Source organism: Ixodes scapularis, unplaced genomic scaffold (assembly GCF_016920785.2).
Source record: "Ixodes scapularis isolate PalLabHiFi unplaced genomic scaffold, ASM1692078v2 PGA_scaffold5__190_contigs__length_132052651, whole genome shotgun sequence".
In the NCBI taxonomy this organism is placed as follows: domain Eukaryota; kingdom Metazoa; phylum Arthropoda; class Arachnida; order Ixodida; family Ixodidae; genus Ixodes; species Ixodes scapularis.
In genome coordinates, this window is record NW_024609880.1 from 22,586,268 (window position 1) to 22,601,800 (window position 15,533).

Below are 15,533 nucleotides of genomic sequence, written 5' to 3' on the forward strand. Positions count from 1 at the left end.
TAGGTAGTTTAGGAAAGTGGGAACCCAAGCTAGAAATTGAAGCACCGTGAGACAATACACAGCAAGACGAGGTAATGTGAGTTGGTACGTGTGGCTTGCGTGTGGCATTCTCAAGATGCCCATGCTTGTTCTTTCTTTTTTTTGCCCCACAGTACCGCTTCTGGGCTGGGATATTAATTCGGCGCTGAAAACAGATTTGGCGGAAAGAAACAAAAAAGACACATTTGCGGAGGATTCCACCTCATTCCATGCTGTCAGTTTAAGGAAAGCTGTATGAAGACTTCAAAGCAGGTTATTGCTGTTGAAGAGCGCTTTTCTTCGCACATTCTGCAAACTGATACCAGCGTAACCTATACTCGGTTCACCCTTAAGCAAAGACTGCAGCCAGTCCAAAAAGCATGAGAGCTCGAGGTCGCTGCTTTAAAGCGTTCGTCCACAGAACGAGCTCTCGCGCTAGAAAGGAATGTCCCAAAGCCACGATCACGGGCTAGCTCGCACTTGTAGCTTTGGCTGCAGTTTTAGCTTAAAAAAGGGATGCTAAACCGAAATTTGGATTTCGCAAGATAAGGTTGCAGAAGCGTTGAATGGGATGCTACGAACTCCAAAACGTCACTCATACATCGTTATCTCAAACGGATGAGCGTACTTTTGGAAAAGAAGGGTGCAATCAAGCGAGTCGGTCTCGCTTCTCTTCTCCTCGCTTCTCTTCAGCTCGACCGGACGTAGCGAGGTGGAGAGGGAAGGGTTATCGTGACGTGCCTTGTCTCGTCGGCCTTGTGCAATCGCGCACTTCTTTCCCAAAAATACGGCGATCCATTAGAGATATCGCTGTATGTGTGATGTTTTCGGGTTTTGCAGCGTCCCGCCTATCCGTCCAGCCTTGTTTTGTAAGCTCGAAATTGGAGTAGAAATGGAGTAGAATAACAGCATGTGGCAATTAAAAAAGTTTCATTCAATTCACCAGGTTCTGGCTCTTCTACAACCGCTAGTTTTTAGGTAATGAAAAAAGGAAACTGTGCCCTTTCATAAAACACTGCGCAATGGCAAATACAACACAATATATTGAGTCGACAATTTCATGGAATATACCGTAAAGTACCGAACATGCACCCATGTCACAATAAGCGACCACCCCCTGCTTTTGAAAGATTTTAAAAACGATCCAAGGATATATCAAACACCCACTTCTCTATTTTTAGCAAGTTTCAAAATATCTGGTACGTAGCTGCATCAAGAGCCCTATCACCGTGGGCAGCCGTTATCTCCGCGACCGGAGGACAGTGCGGGCATAGCACGGGTGCAAAGTCGAAAGGGGATACAAACCGATAGATGAGCTATTCTTTTGTTCCAACTTGCAAGAAACATTCAAAGGCTTTACTGACGAAGACTAGACTGTGAGCAATCGACCTCTTCCTAATTTTTCTTAATAAAGTGTTTACTGCTTCATTTATTTACTTTACTTAATCGCATAATTAGCCCCCCCAAATAGTCATTAATACTTGGCGCATTTAATTCAAACAGAAGTTGCACGGCTGCTGCACTGGCACGTTCAATTTATCCTAGTTCTGAGTGAGTTCAGAGCCAGTTCCTCAAAACCTTGCATTGGCTCCGGAGTCAGTTCGTTGTGCATGCAGAAGCAGGCGACGAGAGCAGACGACACTCCTCATCTGCCTCTCCTCGTAATGCCATTTCTCGGGGCTTTTGCTCAAATGTCTGCCATGTTTAACAGTGACGCCGAGACGGAGGTTACCATTGTCTCTTACTGATGAAAATTATGCACCCCTGGTGGATGCGGAAGCAGGATCCTGACAAAGGGTAGGAATTAGCTCGACTATGATACTCTGTTTGTGTCTTACGCACCTGCTCGCACAGGTTTGGCTCTTTGCGGTAAGTGTTGAAAGATTGCTGTCACATAATTTATTCTTTTTGATGCTATATGGGTATTCACAATGTTGATGGAGGTAAAGTATTACTTATACTCTTGATAGCCCCCACCTTCAGTTGCTCTTGGATGCAGACTACGACTCCGATTTAGTACATTGGCACTTGCGTGCCCTCGTAACTGAGCAAATACTGCATGCTTTGTCTGCTGGTATCTGCGGCCGCCCACGAACTCCACGCGGATCTTTCTTGAGAGTCAGAATAAATGCTTCATCTTGACGTTAAAGTGACGGTCGATAACTGTTTTGGCCAAGCCGACGTTCCTGTCAGGCCTTCGTCTCCTAAGTGACTGCTACCGTCTGCTGCCGCCGGCAACTCCCGACACGAAATCACCATGATGCCACGAACCTATCACCGAAATGCGAAACTCGAGAGACTCGCAATTAATCCACTATTGCCAAATGAATTTTAATTCTTTCGTGGTGTATGCAGTCCAAGCACACAAATGCTTATGGACGATAGAAAGCAAGTGGTAACTGTTAAAAATTCTGACAGAAACGCATTTGGTGCTGAAAACATTTTTAGTACACTAGAATAAAGACTCATTCGTAGAAAATATTTTGTTTATGTACTTCAATACTAAAGAAAAGCGACCGAGCTTCTTAAATCGGGCAGAAGTTAATGTTGCTTATGACATGGTATGGACAAACAAGAGACGACAGATGCAAACAACACCCTGCGCTTACACTCCGGAAGCTAATCACAGTGCCAATCCTAACGTGGTGGCTCCACTGGTTCTCCGCCGCCACTGCACAACTCCTGCACTCCTCTCAACTTGGATAGAGCTAGTTCAGGACTCTCTGGCCGAATTGAACGTACCTATTGATTTTCTTTCCGGCGCAGCCATCAAGTCAGGGCTGCCAAGCAGCTAGGCCAAGCCAAGCTAAACCGAGCATGGCAGTACGCGTGTGTGAGCTATGGCTGCAAGTGGCGAATTGCGGAAGCAATCAACAGTGTAACCGTAGAGCGGTTTTTCTTCAGCGAACATAACGCCGACGTTTTGTTTTTACGAGTTGGCGCGCTTGACTAGCTCGGCAGACGATGGCCATTCTGAATCTGGTGACCAGACCAAGGGCCCACCCGACCCTTGTGCTCCTCCATCCGGCCATCCCTCAGTTGTTTTTTTTTTAATTACCTCCCAATTTCGGCTGGGCGCTCGCTCTGTATTTTACGGTCTATCTTTTTTCATTTCGGAGCAACTACGTATTGTTATAAAAGCGCATGCTTCGCTCTGTTGGCTGTTTCACCATATTGCTTTGAGGAGAAGCGCTTCAGTACAGTTGTACCTTCCAGAATCTTGCCGTCTCAATCCAAGATGAATAAGGGCACTAGAGACCAACCCGAAGTTGAGCACATAATGCGAACTGAAGTGATTGAGTTAGCAAGGACTCAGACTCGCGCCAATAGGCGCGAGGTACGGTAAGGAGATTGCGCTCACTTGCGGTCATTGCCGGTGAACAGCTACAATTGAGCCGAGGCTCCGACCAATTCAGCCAGTTGCAGGAGCGAGGCTAGTGTCGACTTTGAGTTTTCTTCCTTTTCAAAAGCTCGTGGATGTTACCCCGTAATAGTGTCTTAAAAAGATTGCAAAAAGAAATGCGGTTATGTGTCGCGAGGGCTAATGCTTCTTGCCGCTATGTTGAAATGAACCGAAACACCTTTCTTTTCCTGGCGCGGGAAAAGGAAAGAACCCCTCCCAGTGAAACAGTGTGGACAGACTTTGTAAACAATAATACACAAAGTGCTTGGCTCATAGTTATGCAGCTCAGATCTGCTCAGATCTGCTAAAAGAGTGTTCTGGGAAAATGCTTACACAGGGGAAAAGCTCAAAAGTACCCAACTCTGGGGAACCCTCTGAGAACCTACGCTTTAAGGTCGGAAGAAATGGTGCATTTTTGTTGAATAGCGTAGTGATGCCTGTTCTTTCTCATAATTACGAAGCCTCCAGATCTTACGTTGCAACAGATTATATGTAAGCGTACATTTCGTTGTTCAGCAGGTGGGCTTAGGCTCCTGCTGGTTACACCGTAGTGTACGGGATTCAATTGGGCTAGAAATGTGCATTTAGCTGCAAGATTGAGGAAAGTGAACTTTGTCAAATATATCCGCAGGTTAGCTCATGACGAGCATGTTTAGCGTGCAAATCATTCGGAGTTGGAGAGTGCGTTCAGTCATGGGCGGGAACTCATTGGCGGTCTCTGGTTCAATTAGGCACCTTCAGAATTGCCACGTGTGTGTGTCTGTGTTTGTGCCAAAAAAGAAAGAGTTGCATAGCGAGCTTAATGTTTTCGTCCAAGCTGCATCGTTTCAGAGGCTCGAAATCAACTTGCATGACGATGCCTGTGATGCAGCGAAGATGAGTCCTTCTCCTCATTTTCTTTTTTGAGTTCTCTCTTCGACATGACTGTGCAACGTTTGTTTTAGTATCTCCGTGGATCTGAGGTATGCTTTGAATTCTTTGTGCATTTGCTTTCGTAAATGCCGCCACTGCAGAAGCTCCGTAGCTCCAGTGAGCGATGGTGCAGTGATGCTTGAAGTTTGTCCCAACTGTGCCTAGTTCTTTCTTTGTGGCATTTTGGTTTTTGCTTTCTCTGGATGTTTTTCTAGCGGTTCTACGAATGCAGTTCCATGTGCATGCCATCGTAAACATGGCGTTATTGTTGTTGGGCAAAGGGGGTTGAGGCATGTTAATGCAAATCATGTGGGGGGGGTTCTGGGTTGTCTATCATTTTGCCCCCTCCCGTCTTAGATGCTTGGTCTTAGATGCCAGCCTGAGAGGCTCCTTTGTTTGTTCTTTCTGCTCTTTGTCTCTTTGCAGGTATAGTGGTAGAACGCAGAAGCAGATTGTTGAATATGTTAGGGAGAACTATGTGAAGAGGCAGCCCTTTCAAAGGTACATACTCGGTCCCCAATACTTTACCGTTTGACACTCAAATGCCTTAACCGGTATGTGGCAAACATCTTTTTTCTCTTTCTATCTGTCTGTCTCACTCTTTCTCTCTGTCGCTCACCTCTTCACTCAGACTACCATTCTCACTGTCTGCTCACACAGCATTGCCAGAACGTTCTCTTGAAGGCCCTCTTGCTTTGTCGGTTGTTTGTATTTCAGCTGAAAGGCACCTAAAAATTACCTTTCAGTTTTGTCTCTTGCACACCATACTACTGCAGTTCTTTTTTTTTTCTGACATTCTTTCCTTTTTTTACGACAAACACTTATGCACTTCTGCTGAGCACACTAGCATCAGGACCTCCCTATACCATCTGTATTTCAATGTATCTTTTTGCCCTCCTTCTTCCCCTCTTCCTTTTCTTCTTTCCCATGGCTTGAGAATGGCATGTTGGCATGGCTTGCATGGTGTTCTTTTGGGAAGGCAACATGGTCATTTTCTGTCTCATATTTGTTCTATACACTGTGGGAAAATAATTGTAGCATTACTTTGTACTTAAAGTCAAGTAAGTTTTCTATATGGTGCTTTCTAAAGAAAGTCTAATAGGTGACTTCCGAGTACATTTCCGGAATTTGGCTTCTGATAAAACAGTTGAATCACTGACGGAATCACTTGGCTGATAATCGCAAGATTTTTCTCTTTGCAAGCGAAATGCAGATATTTGTTTTTCTAGGTTCTAACGCACTTTATTTCTGAGTTTTGTTTCATTAAGGATATCTTCGATGACACGAGAGTTAAGTTGATTCTGCCAAAGAAAATATTTGCTCTTCACTTTGATAATGTACATCATGTTTGATGTAATTTATTTAAAACTGTGTGGATTTTACTTCACTCTAAGTACAAAATCTACTATACCTGTTTTCACCTCAAGAAGCATAGGAAAAAAAGTCCGGCTTCTCGCGGATGATTACTAATTTTCACCTTTAGGTGGAGATTTAAGATATATTTATTAGCATTTTAGAGTGGATACACGTTATCTTATCAAGGAGTACACGTTTCAAGCGCCAAAAGCATCGCCTGTGCCTCCGACAACCAAATCTGGCGAGAACTATTTCGCGCGGCGTATGAACAATGCGCAAAACTTGCTGTTTTCTTGAGGTGAAGACGGGTATAGTGACTTTCAACCAATTCTTTTGATGTGTACAGGGTGTTTGGGAGAAGCTGTGTTTCTCTCACCGCAGGAATAAACTGTGTGCATCACCCAACGCTCGCTCGCTGCCTGAATGTAGCTCTAGCAGGTGGGACCGGATCACAAAGTTATGGAAGTTTGCATTTTTTTTATTTGAAGGACGTGATTTTCGGAAAGTTTCATTGAGAAAAAGAAGCTTGTTCCCGGTGTTGGATCTACTTGTTGGCTGCCATGTTGGGCCTTGTTGACTGCCATCTTCTCATAAAATATTTTCGAAAATACTGCCCACCCCTACAAATATCCAAACGCGGTTTGCAAAATCCGCGATCATTCATCCTACCCGCATAACGCGGCCGTGGACCTTACGGTTAGAGGACGTCCATGAAAAAATAAAACAAAGAAGGGAAAGACGCTTCACTTTGCTTATCCATTTGCTCCCCGATTTCCGCAACCCCTAAGTCGGAGTACATGCATGCGAAAGGAAAACAATAGACATAACTAAATGAAACTTTGTTTTGCTTACAAAAATGTTTGTTTGGACAAAAAAAAAAAGTTGGAAAGATACAAGCAGTAACCCATTCAGGGATCGCGAGGTTAGCGAACGCCCCATATCCTAGAATGTAACCGTGGAGTCTAAGGTCAAAGATGTTAGGTCAATATCCATCTCCAGCAAAATGAGGCCGCCGCGAACCCACTCCTTCTTCCAGAACGTCGTGACCGCGGATAGTAAGGTTGCGTAATGTTTGAGACGAAGCCAACGGGTAAGTTAAGATTTGCTTGAACGCCGCACGCAGACGTTTGTAAAGCGTGCCATTTCGAGCTCCGTGTTCGTGGTGCCATCCACGCCACGCAGCAACGCCACCTTAACCTGCGTTGATAGCATGCCGAGCACGGACGCACGCATGTATGCACCAAACAAAAAAGTTGCACAAGGGCTTGTGATTGACAAGACTCCCGACTTGGACCGGCGACAGAGTATTTGCCAGCACGATCGCCAGGTTTCCCGCTTCCCCCCAACGTAGCTCTTCGTCACTTCTTTCGTTCGCTGCACTTGATTGGTTTTTCTGCTTTCTTGTTGACTCTTTTTTCCTTCCTTTTTTTTACTCAAGAGGAGGAGATAGCAGTGGTGGAAACATGCTTTCACGGAACAAACATCCACACTGTATTCCAATCGGCAGTCCCCATTGCACATATGCAAGCAACGGACTTTGTGATAGTAAAACATCCTTTCATGAGCATTTCTTGCGTAAAACAACGAAAGTAATTTAAGTTTAATGTATCTCTTGTGCAGGCATGCTAAATATGACAGAAAAATGGGCGTTTTTTTAGCTTTTTCTAAACTTTTTATGCTTACCCACCGAGACATGGCCCGCCCCACGTTTCTTATGAATTTCAGGCTGCAGGGGCTGGGCGGGATATTACGGTAGTTTATAGCTCTTTGGTCAGTTGTGGGTAGGTCCTGAAACTAAGATCTTGTCCCAACTGCCCGTGCTACATTTGGGTGCAGGCTCAGCATTTGGTGATGTATAGTTTATTTTCGCGGTAAGAGAGATTCTGTTTCCTTCTCTACCAAACACTGACTCTGCTGTGTGATATTTATCGAGTGTGGTCGAGAAGACAAGCTTAGACCAGAACATCAGTGTCTGCTTGCAGCATAGTACCCCTGAACATTGATGCTGCACTGCATTAAGGGGGGGACACTACCCCAAAAAAAATCTATTTCTGCAAAAAAAGTTGATTTTGAAAAATGTCATCATATTTACATTCACCAACATCTAGAGAGTATTCCCAGGAAGTTTCATTAGTTTACACTTCATAGTGAATTTTTTATAAATTATTTTCGGTCCACCGATGCTAAAGAAAAGGTAGAGGTTGGAGCACTTTGAATGCATTTTTCTCCATCCCACTTTTTGGCATAAATTTCACTTTAGGAAAACTATAGTTTTGTTATTACAAAACTTGGATTCATTTTTATAAGATTACCTGGGGTGAAATTTTAAAAGGAAGATAACTATGAGCTTGTATTTTTTTTTTATTTTTGTCAATTTTCTTGCTCAAAATTTACAAATTTTGGACAAAGGATGGAAATTAAAAAAAAAACTATTTGTGTTTATGTGACTTTTTTTGTCATAAAAGGTGGTATAATATGGAATTATAGCTCCATAGTTATCTGCTCTGAACTGTCCTAAAGCAATATAACACATGAAAACAACAAATGTATAAGTAATTTCAAAACAATAGTTTTCCTACGCAGACACGCCCACCTTCATCTTTGAGCATTTGCAATTTTTTTTGTACTTCACCCAGGTTAACAAAATTTGGCGCACATGTTCTCAACATCATTAAAAACAAGCCCTGTAAATGTCATTTAAATCAGACAAGTGGTTTAAATATGATTTTTTTGGGGTAGTGTTCCCCCTTAAGGCCATGTCAGTGCAGAGAGATTTCTCTCAAATGTTCCCTTTCTCCAGGGATTATTTTCGTCTACCTTCACGTTGCCGCAGTTCCTTTTGGAAGCAAATGTTCCCATTTGGAATGCATCTAGTAGTGTAGCTTGCGAGAGCTGTACAATACGGCTGCAGAGATCTATTCGGGATAAATCTGTCGGGGAGGCAAGTTGGGAGCAGGCATTGTGTTTCTTGGTGACATTGTGTAAAGAAGTGTCTTCTTAAGCCTCGTGCTGAAGTGTGAGTTGGGAAACAGCCATAAGGCTTTTTCTCTTTTAGGAGGTCCGGTTTTCTACATTTGCAGAAAGCAAACAACTCTGAGCACACTGCTTATCTTGAAATGAATGGCTAGCGAGTGCAAATATAAATGGGTCTTTCGGTGACTTATACCTCTACCTCTGAGGAAAATGAACTGTGCCAGTGAAAGAAAAACCCTGGGTTGTAAGTGAAGATTAGCTAATTGAAAGACAAATTACTTTACTTAAAGCTGGACTTCATCGAGTGAAAATGCTGCAAACAACCAACAAACTTTGCCTGGGGGCATGTTTGCTTTGCGCAATGTATCCGCTATTTTGACAATGCATTCACCCGCTGCCTCTCTAGCTGAAAATCGAGTCCTCATTTGTCTGCTACATGAGCGGAGGGTTGGCTCAGTTCTTACAAATTTGAGATATGCTGCGCTGTAGAATGCATTCGTGTTGCATTTCAGAATTCTCAACAATGGTTTGTCAATTCTGGTACTTGATTGGCACAATTTTATTTATCGGCTAATCTTTTCAGGATGGTTATTTTTCGAGCCTCGCTTTAACACTCCTCATCCTTGGCCTCCTTTTTCATGCGTGCTAGCGCAAAGTAGAAATAAGTGTAGTGGAGGACCTCATTTAGGTCAGTTTCTTCATCGTTTGCCATTCTGATGGAAACAAGCAAAAAAGGTTAACCTTCGGAAGTATCTTCATTCAGTTTCTCTGCTCCCTGTTCGCTGTCGTCTCGCAAAGCTTTCGAGTATTTGGCTGCTCTCTAAGCAGAACGTCCGACAGTGACATACCCTCTTTTTGTTTGGCTCGGAGAAATCACGAGAGTATGTCTGGAGAATGACCTTTGACGCTCGCTCTTTCCTCTTCTTTTCCCTCGCTCCTCTCCCCACCCTTTCCGCCACAGATCAACGAGTCTGCGTTTGCCGTCGCGCAGCAGCGTAGGCACTTCAGATGACGAAGAGGCGGAGCGCGCGCCAGCTGCAGAGGCGTCCGCCTCCACGACTCCGGCGGCGCTCTCGGAGCCCAGTTCTCCACGGAGGGAGGCGGGCCGCGAAACTATGGCCCCGAGGGCGCCCGCGGAGGCGGGAGGGGCTGTGACGCCGAGCCAGGACACCGACGACAACGTCTCGCACGACTCGTACCGCCTCGAGGAGGGGGATTCGTCGCTGGCCGCGGCGGCCCCCGGCAGCCCAAGTAAGGACACCCCCACAGCCGACCTCTCGACGGATGCCGTCGCCGACCTCTCGGTCGACATCACCGCGGACCTCGACGTCCTTTCGCGCGCGGACACGGTACCCTTGGTGAACGGGCAGGCGGAGAGGGAGGGCGGGCGCCGGAGGTCAAAAGCGGGGGGGGCCGAGCTTGCACGCGCGAGCCGTAGTTTTGACGAGGAGGACGCCGAGTTCGGCTACCTGCTCCACCGGAGGGGCTTCTTGAGGGACTCGAAGACGAGACGGAGCGAGGGGGGCCACCACAGGCGGAGGAGGGCGGCACGGGCCGAGCTGGGGCGCCCGGGCGCGCCCCGGCAGGCGAGCCCACCCACCATTTTTGCCAGGGCCAGGGCCTTGGGCGGGAGGTCGGCAGCTGGCTCGGTGGACTTTGTGCACCTGACCCAGCTGCCGCGCGCGGACAGCTTCTCTTCACACGACGACTCCCTGGAGGAGGACTCCCTGGAGCGGGAAATCTTCGAGGTCCTGCGGAGGAAGAGGCTGCTCGGGGAAGGCAAGGCCCCGCAGAGGAGGGGGACAGAGCGCGACGCTCCGCTAGACGACCGGTCCGGGGTGGACGGCAAGAGGAGGTTGGCCGAAGGCGAGCCGGAGAGGAGGGGGACCACGATCCCTGGCGACCTCTTGCCGATTGAAGCGACACTGGAGCGAGACAGAGTTTCTCCCGGGGGTGGCATTGTAACGAAAGCGGAGCTAGAAGAACCGCCGCGGAGCACTTCCTCTCCTAAGCGAAAAGAAAGGTTAAAGCGCATGAGAATGGACAGCATCAAAGTGATGGATGACTCTGGCGTCCAGTCACTGCCGTCTGCAGGTAGGGGCGTTCTTGACAACGGCTCTTCCGAGGAGGCGCACATACAAATGGGTTTCGAGATGTCGGATCTCACCCTCAGCCTCGTGGGCTCAGAGCCCCCGGTGCCGGAAGGCCTCGTCGCCCAACTCAGTCCCACAACTCCAGTTACTTCGTCCGTCGCTACGGTTTTCGGGGAGGAGGTCTTGGGAGGCATCCTGGGCATTCCGCCTCCCCCCGAGTACAGGTCAAGCCAGGTGAATGAGGTCTTGAGGAGGTACGAAGAGCTGGAGCGCGACCTGGCCTACGAACTGTCCCGGCTCGGCTGCCCTCCTCCACCGGCCGCCGACCTCTCCGACCTCCTGGACCCGAAGGACGTCGCGGCGAGGACGGCCGCTTCTTTCGGCGAGGTCGCCAAACCGGAAGCGGATGAGCCACGAGGTGCAAAGCCCGAGGACGGCGAGGCCCGAATCGCCGACTCTGAAGACGCAACGTTGGAGCGCCCCCTCCCGAGGCTGCCCGAAGCGGACAACGCGGAAACAACGGCCGCCCTCGCCAAGCCGGAAGACATGAGCGACTCTCCACCATCTTCGAGCGGCAGCAGCCTCCCGAGGTCGGGGAGTGAGGGAAGCGGGTCGTCGGACCGTGCGGAGGGGTCGGAGGAAGAGGGCTCAAGGCCCAGGGCGGGGCCGGAGCCGCGTCTTGGGGGCCGGGGCCCCTGCAGCAGCCGGTCCCCATCCGGCACAGAGCGCAGCGGCGGCAGCTCGGAGGGGGACGTGGAGACCCTGGGGGAGGACGAGCCCTCCGACCGCACGGCCACCTTCTCGGAGGAAGAGGAGACAGCCCTGGTAGGGGACGAGCCCACACTGTGCAGCAGTCCATTTTCCTCGAGTGTGCCCGAGACCCCCGAGGGCTCCTCCCACTACCCCAGCTTTGTGGATCTGGACGTCATGGTGGGCAGCGGGCTCCTGGAGCAGAGCTCTTCCAGCTCCTCCATGCTCTCGTCCTACGATCGGAACGGCCACCCGCTCGACACAAACCCCTTCCTCGAGTGAAGGCTGGGCGTACCTCTGCCCCGTCCTCCTCTTGTTCTTTGCTCGTCTTTCATCCCTTGTCGAGATCATCGCCTTCAGACTTTGGAAAGCAATTGCCCCCTTGTAATGGCTCACACACCGTCGAGACCATCACCTTCCATCTTCGGGAGGTGATGGAAGATTACCTTTTATCTTTGGAAGGTGATGGAAAATCACCTTCCATCTTTGGCTGCACAAATTTACGGTATTTTTTTGCCATAAAAATAAACTATGCATAGTTGAACACTCGAGTACATGGAGCTGAATGGCACCAGTTGCCGAAAACGAGCAACAAGGGGCCCATTTTCCCATTGAAATTTTCAGAAAATCACTTTTATCTTTTGAATGAGACGACAGTTAGTTCTGAAATTTTGGCACCTTTTACGAACTGCTGGCGCTACATTGGGGCACAGAATGAACATTCGGCGACGTGTAGTTTATTTTTGTGGCAAAAAAAGGGCCGTAAATTTTGTGGTGGGGACACAGTGTATATATGTCTGGGAAGCTGGCGTATCTTGCCAGTCGAAATTCGAGCGAGCTCGTTTTGCGACGGTGAACTGACTTTCGTAGTGCCAGAGGTAGCTCGTTTTCTCTCGGCGCTCATGAAACCCAGGTTCGCCATCCATTACTCTGGCCTTCATTTCATTTCTGTCATTGGATGGTCATTCATACTACCGCTTCATATACAGAACGGTACCACTGCCGACGACGAACCGCGATCGCATCTCTTCGGTCAGAAGTGTCACCTATATGCAAGTAGACGGGCTACGGTAAAGCCTCGACGATTCTCCGTCGTTAAGAGGCCCCCGCAAACTTTTTAACACGTAGCATACAAATGTTGTACAGCACCCGAAGCACATCCCTTCAGAACCATTCAGTCCTCAAAATTTTGGCCTTGCAGAGAGCTAACCAGACACCTTGGTTCTCAAACAGATCCGAAACTGTGTATAGACGCGTGCATCGATTTTTAATCGATAAGACGCCTTATATGTATTTGCCCTATCAAAATAGTATCTCGCTGCGTTGAGCCTACAGAGGCCAGGCTTTGAGCTATCTTGCATTCCACTGCATCTTACTCGAATTATTGGGGGTCTGCCACACCTTGGGTCGAGACATTTCGGAGTAAAAGCCTTTCTCCGCAAAAGTACAAACGGGACATTCCAGCGGTGGCGTTGCAGTCCTAGAAGGATTGCAGCGCACAGCCAGTCCTCGGCTGGTATATTCGTTTTACTCAAACCGAGCCGCGCACCTCGAGCCTGCAAGTTCAATATATCAGTTTATGGCATGCACAAGCGGTGAGGCTTCCAAATGCAAAGAGGGACCTCCAATTTTGGGGCATTGCCTGGCTGGCTCTGATAACTCTGTTGGTCGTTTAATTGCTGTCTCTGAACCTTGCTCTCTGTGCTTGTTGCTCTACTTTCTCTCTGCCCTGCCTTCTCGCTGCCTGCTCGCCAATGGTGCTCCTGCTGTGTGTTTCTCTCTGTTATTTCCATCTGTTTGTGGTGTGCACTTTATTTCCCACTCTGTTGCGTCGTTTCTTGCGGTCATGATCAGGGTCACTCAATACTCACAGAGTACCAACACCTGCAGTGTTATCATTCACTTCCACTTAGTAAGTCGAGCATTGTGTTGTCGTCGAGAAAAGCTGTACTGTGTGCGGGGGACATGCTCCAGGGGAAATTTTTTTTACATTAATTATGATATTGAAATGAATCTTTTATAGTTTAAGGTGCTTAAGCTTCTCCTTATAAATCTGGTGTTAAATCTGATATAGTTTTTTTTTTCAAGTTCTCGATGCACTGCACATGCAGAAAAAAACATGTTCTTGTGTGCACATGAGGCATGGCAACATTCTTAAGAAAGCTTAGTAAAATAAACTAATTTGCCCCTTTTAAACCACGAAGTGCTATGAACAACAAAAATAATGTGTGATGCTTCTTTCATTTTGGAATAATTAAAAATAGGAAAAATGCAATTTCAAGGGGCTAACAAATGTTTCTTAAATTTTTCATAAATATAAAAAATATATTCTTTCTAACCAACTTATATAGTTCATTCTACATATTCTAAAGTATATGCATGTCAAATTTGGTTGTGATACTGTTGAGACCGGTTATAACGAAATCGGTTATAATGAAATAGCGGCTATAGCGAAGCGATCACGATTCCCCATTCTCTTTTGCACTTCGTTATAACCGAAGTCAGTTATAACGAAATAGTGGATATAGCGAAGCGATTTCCGATTTCCGTTGACTTCGCTATAACCGGTCTCAACAGTAGGACTAATTAAGATCAGAAACTCTTGTGCACAAATTGTGAAGATGCCTGAAAATTACACAAAAAGAGAAAGACATGTTTCAGTGTTACCGCAGATGTGTGCAGCTATTCTCTTTCGCGGTGCAGAAAATAATATTTTGTTGATAAACTTCCGTGAGAAATTGAAGTTACGGAAGACTGCAATGAAGACGAGATGCCTAGGCCTACTTGTCAATGTCAATGTGATGGCAAGCTGACGTTCCAACTTGAAGAACTGCACAGAAATATGGCTTAAGGTCATGCCTTTCTGGGTTGCCTGGATCTCTTCAGATGCGTATTTGACTAAATTCGCGATCATAACCGGCACTAATTATTTTTATACATCAAATTAAATATTCAGAAATAATGAGACACCATAAAACCCAAGATCCCATTTTTTGCAAAATAATTATAGTTTTCTGACCCGCATCTTCCCTTAGCCCTGCGTTGTGCACAGCTTTGTATACATTGATAAAAGTGAATCCTTTTAACTCAGACACTGCACAACCTTCCCAGATGGAGTAAAGCATAGTATGAGCAAGGCTAAGAGTGAAAGCAAAGTTGTTTTGTAACGAAAAGAAAGGTCTAATACTTTAAGGTGCAAAGAAGCAAATGAGCATACTACTTGTTGCAAAGATGCGACCGGGTAATGCCATTATCGCTCTTAGTTGCTTTGGCACAGTTTTCCCAGTCGGCATCGACATAGCCCGACCAATCGGCACGCTTTATTTACGTCCCCAGCAAGCTCTACTGAACGCTATACTCTGAGAGTTTGCGGCAACTCTAGACACAACTCGTTTGTGTCCGTTTGTCCGCGATGCAGTCTTTCCTTCCTGTACTCGTTCGTGCGGGGAAATGTTTGAAAACAGTGGGCAAAATTAAAGCACTCTATGCAACTTCTGGCAGACGAGGCTGTGCAGGGAAAGCCCAGCGGCCGGCAAGCGAGTGCATAAACGAAAGAGGCGAAGAATGCCTCATCACTGTGGTGCAAGCTACTGCAGGTGGAGCTAGTTACTGTGGCAGAGCTGTTTTCTTGACACTAGCTTAACCAGTGAGCATGAACGTTTCTTGCTCGCCAAATGTGCGCTGCGGCCCCAGAGAGCCAGATGGCATGCCTGTCTCACTTGAAACCGTCGTCCAGAATGCAGGTGCTGTTTTGGCATTGACTGCCACTCTGACCCCAACAGCAAAGAATGTTTCTAACGAGCGGTGGCAACGCCCAAGCATAAACGGGCACTGTTTAGATAGAGGCTCGGGGACCGAGGTCTAAAGACGGTGCCTATTCTTCCAATTTTCGAGCGTGTGAGATGTCCCCTTTTTCTTTCTGCTCCATGTTTCTGTGTCTCTCTTTTCCTTTGCTCTGTAACCGTCATTTGCGAAGAGTCGTGTACATAATGCGTGTGTATTGCATGGCGGCCAACCCTACGCAAGTT

At 47.1% G+C, this 15,533-nt stretch overlaps 1 protein-coding gene across 1 annotated transcript in view; it reads left to right on the top strand.

Moving 5' to 3' along the window:
- The window catches only part of LOC8041800 (FERM, ARHGEF and pleckstrin domain-containing protein 2), a 185,712-nt gene that overhangs the window by 92,001 nt on the left and 78,178 nt on the right, over positions 1-15,533 (top strand). The window contains exons 10-11 of the mRNA XM_029986602.3: positions 4,760-4,834; positions 9,624-9,913. Coding sequence (XP_029842462.2) covers positions 4,760-4,834; positions 9,624-9,913 — 365 coding nt within the window. The remainder of the gene's footprint in view (positions 1-4,759; positions 4,835-9,623; positions 9,914-15,533) is intronic.